A 5,032-nucleotide genomic window follows, 5' to 3' on the forward strand; every position below is an offset into this window, starting at 1 on the left:
TTTTCTGGCCCATGCCAAAGTATCCCTCACTCTTATGCCTGCAAGTAAATATCTCTGAGAAATGAAATGCCATCCTTGGATTAGGATTCAAACTCAGGTTTGAATAGGAGGGCCTTTTAGTCTGTTAATCTGTCCAGCTAGGTTTTGCTTAAAAGACTATCACTGCAGAGTCCGGTTACGATAGGCTGCACTTATGAAACTTATTTTAAGGAGTATTTAGTTTTAGGGATACTTACTTTTAGGGATATTAGCAGCTTGCTAAGGGACTGAGTTTTTTTACTCAACAGGTTTATACCACAGATAACTGCCAAATCGCATTGCTGCAGGAACTCTGCAGAGATGTTGTATTTGAAAGTTAATGCATCATCAAGCTATTGTTTAATTGGTTTTTTTCTCTTTGTTTTTTTTAGTCATCTGGAAGAGAAAACCCAATGGGAGCATCCTAAATCAGGCAAAAGGAAACGAGTTGCAGGAGGTTTGTGTTAGGTTTTTGTAATAGAGTACAAGTAAGTTGTAACGGATGATTGAAATGAGTGTGGGTTTATGGGGCTGTTTTATACAGATGTGGTCCCAGTCTGGTAAACGAAATCATGCTGGCAAACCTGGATGATTGCTGTAGGGCTTTGCGTGTATGCTGTACATATGGATTGACCTGTAGGACTGTAGCTTACGCAAGGCCAAAGTATTGCTAGCAGTGTGGGGGCTTTCTGCTTGTACTGGCTCAAAATGGATGTAGACTCAAGGCAAGGTTATGGGATCATGACACTCCTGCTCCAGTTGAATGGTGCAAATGGGCTGTAGTCCACCTGGAATTGCCCAGCAGAGAGTTCCCTTGGGGTAGGTGAGTCTTTTGCTAGTGCTGTTTCCGTTTTCCTGTACTTTTTGCTCGTCTCAGAAGCAGAGAGTGTGACAGTTTCCTCCCCTTTATCTGAGCTGATTACCGGTGTAGGAGAAAACAAAATCTCTTGTTTACAAGTGCTTTCTCAGTTTATTTATCAGCAGAGATCTTGGTCAGGTGAATGCAAACTAAACCAGGGTATTCTACATACGACCCAACTCTCAACTGCTATATAAATGTGATGTTTTCTGTGGTGATGTTCTAGATCTGCCATATGGATGGGAGCAGGAAACGGATGAAAATGGCCAAGTCTACTTTGTAGAGTAAGTATGTAAAATAGAGAAAATTAATGAACAGAAGGGGGCCATGGCATAAAGATGTATTGTAGGGGTTGGCACCGTTTTTGGGCCGAGTGTCAAAAACCCCTCTATATTGACTTGGAAGGTGTTGGCATGCCGGGCAGGTGGCAGGGGAGCCGTGAGGGGCCTGAGCCTTGATGTGGCAGCACAGCCCCGACCCTTTCCCCGCTGTGCTCGTTGGGGTGCACGTGCAGCCAGCGGCAAGCTGGGCCGGGGCTCTGGACCCTGGTGCAGCTGCTTGCAGGCTTGTGGCTACCTGCTCCAAGCAGCCTGGGCTCCATGGTTGGTGGCAGGGGCTTGCCCAGAGCCAGGGCCAGCTGTGGCATGCTGAGCAGAATGGCTTCACATGTCATGTTCTGGCATATGTGCCGGGGCTTGCTGACCCCGATGTATTGTCTTACTGAGCTATAGTGCTTTACAATGTTTTCAGTTAAATATACACAGAAAACTGTAAACTGAGACTTTATAGCTAAATACAACTTTTAAGGAAGTAATACAATCTAAACTTCCACCACATTTATATTTTTCTAAAGTCCTATGTTTAAACAGAAGAGCACTACATACTGTCATGAAGAATTAATAGTGACTTCTAAGAGGACAGTTCTGCGTTAGTTGGAAGATTTCTAGTGCCTGCCTCCAATTAACCAGGAAAGAATATAGAAACAAATTTTTGGTAACATCAACTAAGGAAATAATTTAGATGAAAACAAAATGTCTCTTCTGTGTACAGAGATCGCAAATAAACTTGTATACAAACAAATCACATAGTTAAGAATTATTTTTTCTTCTTTGTTACCTAGCTTGTAATTGCTTACACAAAATGTGATCACATCTTTTAATAGTTCAGTGTCTTTAAGAACAACAGGAATTTTAGTGCTTACTGTTTAACAAGACAGTTACTGTTTTTGTACAGTATATGTATCAGTTTTTGTAAGCTGAAGTCTGTCATACATTGAGCATGCATATCTGGTATTATAAGGAGTGCTAAGCTTTCCTGGTTGGTGGCTAATACTATGATAGTTCTCAAAATGTATTGAATGTTGTACAAAAACAGAATTGACTGTCCCTACCTGGAACTGGTTACAATAAAAATGACAAAAAGAAAGCTTGAGCAAGATGAAATGGCAGAAGGGGTAAGCTCACAGAAGGATGGAAAGGAAAGAAAGGCACCAAAAGGGAGAGGAAAGAAAGATCGTAAGGAATAATGGGCCTTGCACAGTATTGGTAGGAAGGAGAAGGGAGGCAGTCAGCTGAGGGGGAAGAATATTGACACTCTAAATGGTAGAATGTGTAATCTATGACCTGAGACATTCATTTGTGTGAGCAGCGGCTACTGGTACATAGAGCTGATTGGGGGAAGTGGCGTGTTCTATCAGAGTATTCACAGATTTTTGTTGGGGAAAAGCTGAAAGAAATAATTTGGGTTGAATGGACTCTAGATAGTTCAACAAAAGAAAATTCTGGCTCAAAACTCTCGGTTTTGGATACGTTTTATAACACATTGACTGCATTTCCCTACTGATCAGGGTGGGTTTGATTTAAATGAAATTGATTTAAATCATGATTTAAATCACTGGTCATGAAGCCTTGATTTAGCAGTTTTCTACAAAAAGTGCATTCTTGTTGTTTGATATCCTTTACTCATTACATTTCTTGAAACTTCACGTTTAGTGGAAGGTAAGGGCTTGACTGTGTACACAAACTTGCAGAGGGACAATAGGGCTGATGGATGGGTAATCGGATCTGTTATTTCTCATCTCCGTATACTGCTGTTAACAAGGATGTTATCTGTGGAGACGACAAACTCCCTATGCCTGAAGAACAGCATTTGTGTTCGAAAGCTTGCAAATAATTTTTTTTCCAACTATTTCATTGGTCTGATAAAAGATATCACATCTACCCAATGAACCTTGTCTGCTGATGATTTTTGGAGACACAAATCCATAGTTTGAGAACTGAAACTAAGCACCACAGAGATGCTTAATAGGATCTTCTAGACTAAGCACTGAGTCCCATTGGTTTTCTTTAATCTTTATGAATCTGTAGAGGAGCCTCTGGGAACCCCATAAGATTGGGCCCCTAATATAGTCCATGGCCTGCTGTGACCTATTTGTAAAACTTCTAAAAAGGTTACATGGATGTACTGTCTCAAATATAATTAGAAGTTATAATCCGTATTTCATGATGATATCATTGGGCTTTAACATATAGAAAGGTAGTTTTAATTTAAGATAAATTTATCTTTTTAAAAAATGCATCTTGACACACAATTTGATTAAATCAAAAAAAATCTGATTTAAATTAAAAAAATCTTTTTTTTTTTTAAAATTGTTGATTTTTATCCACCTTGCTATTATCTTTTGGGAGTTGTAATTCAAACGCCATTCTTTCCTGTGAACCAGGCTCCTTAGAGGACTACATCTTTCATCAGCTTTCCTCTAACTCAGCTTTTCCTGGTGCACCATGGGATGTGCTATCCACCAAGGGAGCCTGGTCCATAGAGGAGAATGAGGGCACCATGCACCTGAACTATGAGTCCCATGAGACAATGTAGAACAACATGGCAATGTGTAGTTTAATGTTGATCTTCCTCATTGTGAAGCATTTCAGCGTCATTTGGAAGCACTGAAACACATTTCAGTTCCGAGAATGTTTAACAATGTCAACTTGAAACTTTTTTTCCTTCTCAGTCTTTCCCCCTGTGTTTGCAGTCTTTCTGAAGAATATGGATACAGCAGAAATTAGTTTGAAATTTTGTTTCTTTTCCAGCCATATAAACAAAAGGACCACGTACCTTGACCCAAGACTGGCATTTACAGTGGAAGAGAATCCAGTCAAACCTACAACTAGACAGAAATATGATGGAAACAGTACTGCAATGGAGATACTTCAGGGTTGTGATATGAGTGGAAAAGTGGTCATTGTTACTGGAGCAAATTCAGGAATAGGTACGTTGTTATGAGACTCGAGGTAACTTTTATGGCTTATTGAATTCTATGCAGTTTTGAGCAGTGATGTTTGGTTATTTCAAAATGTACGCACACTGAATTAGTCACGCTTTTGGATTGAAATTGCATTCAAATATTGTGTGTTTTGGACACTTGGTTCCCCGAAATCATTCTAGGCATTCATATTTGACACTGATCTGATGTGCTGTGGTATATGTAGAGGCATACTGTTAGGACATCTTTAATTATATATTTGTTTTTAAAATTAAGACAAGATTTTTTAATCCAAGACTAAGAAGGGTTTGTTCTTTTTCCTCCCAGAAGATGCTGTTCTATTTCTTTTCCTCCTGTTCTGGTTCACCAGTCTGGATTAATTCATACTCCTTGTACTTACAGTTACGATAAGAGGTGAGCAAACTACGGCTCATGAGCTTAATTCAGCCCATCCACAACTTCTTTTTTTAAATAAATCTGACACATGGAGCTGGGATGTTGCTGACAATTCACTGGCATTTTGTAGCAGGTTGCAAGTATGCTGGTAGCAATTCAGTGGCAGGGACAGTGGGCACTGAGGGAAGAGTAACAGCAGCAGCTGGATTGCAAATGGTGGCCTGCCTTGGACCCACTTGGGTTATTTAGCCCACCATTCTTAAAATATTGTTTACCCCTGGTTAAGGTACACACAGGTTGTCCCTCAAAGTATCCTGTTTCTGCTACTTAATTTTGCTGGATAGGGATTGGGTATTAAACGTGATAATTTTTCAACCCAGTACTCCATTGAGTTTACCAAAAACTTGCATAAAAAATATTGGTGGTCCTTAGTAGCTTTCTGAGGCTTACATTTTGACCCTTAAGCCATTATAACAACAGGTGAGTACAGTAGTCGG

General features: G+C 39.9%; 1 protein-coding gene across 12 annotated transcripts in view; it reads left to right on the forward strand.

The window, feature by feature from the left end:
- The first annotated feature begins 324 nt into the window (after nt 1-324).
- The window catches only part of WWOX (WW domain containing oxidoreductase), a 683,982-nt gene continuing 679,274 nt past the window's right edge, over nt 325-5,032 (forward strand). For 7 of the 12 annotated variants that reach the window (XM_019535913.1, XM_019535914.1, XM_019535917.1 and 4 more), the window contains exons 1-3: nt 374-475; nt 1,104-1,161; nt 3,967-4,145. In XM_019535913.1, the coding sequence (XP_019391458.1) occupies nt 4,076-4,145 (70 nt within the window). In that variant the 5' untranslated portion in view covers nt 374-475; nt 1,104-1,161; nt 3,967-4,075. Of the gene's footprint in view, nt 476-1,103; nt 1,162-3,966; nt 4,146-5,032 lie in introns of all 12 variants that reach the window. The other 5 variants (XM_019535921.1, XM_019535923.1, XM_019535922.1 and 2 more) reach the window with 2 other exon arrangements.

The sequence above is a fragment of the Crocodylus porosus genome, unplaced genomic scaffold (assembly GCF_001723895.1).
Source record: "Crocodylus porosus isolate Cpor-Errol unplaced genomic scaffold, CroPor_comp1, whole genome shotgun sequence".
In the NCBI taxonomy this organism is placed as follows: Eukaryota; Metazoa; Chordata; order Crocodylia; family Crocodylidae; genus Crocodylus; species Crocodylus porosus.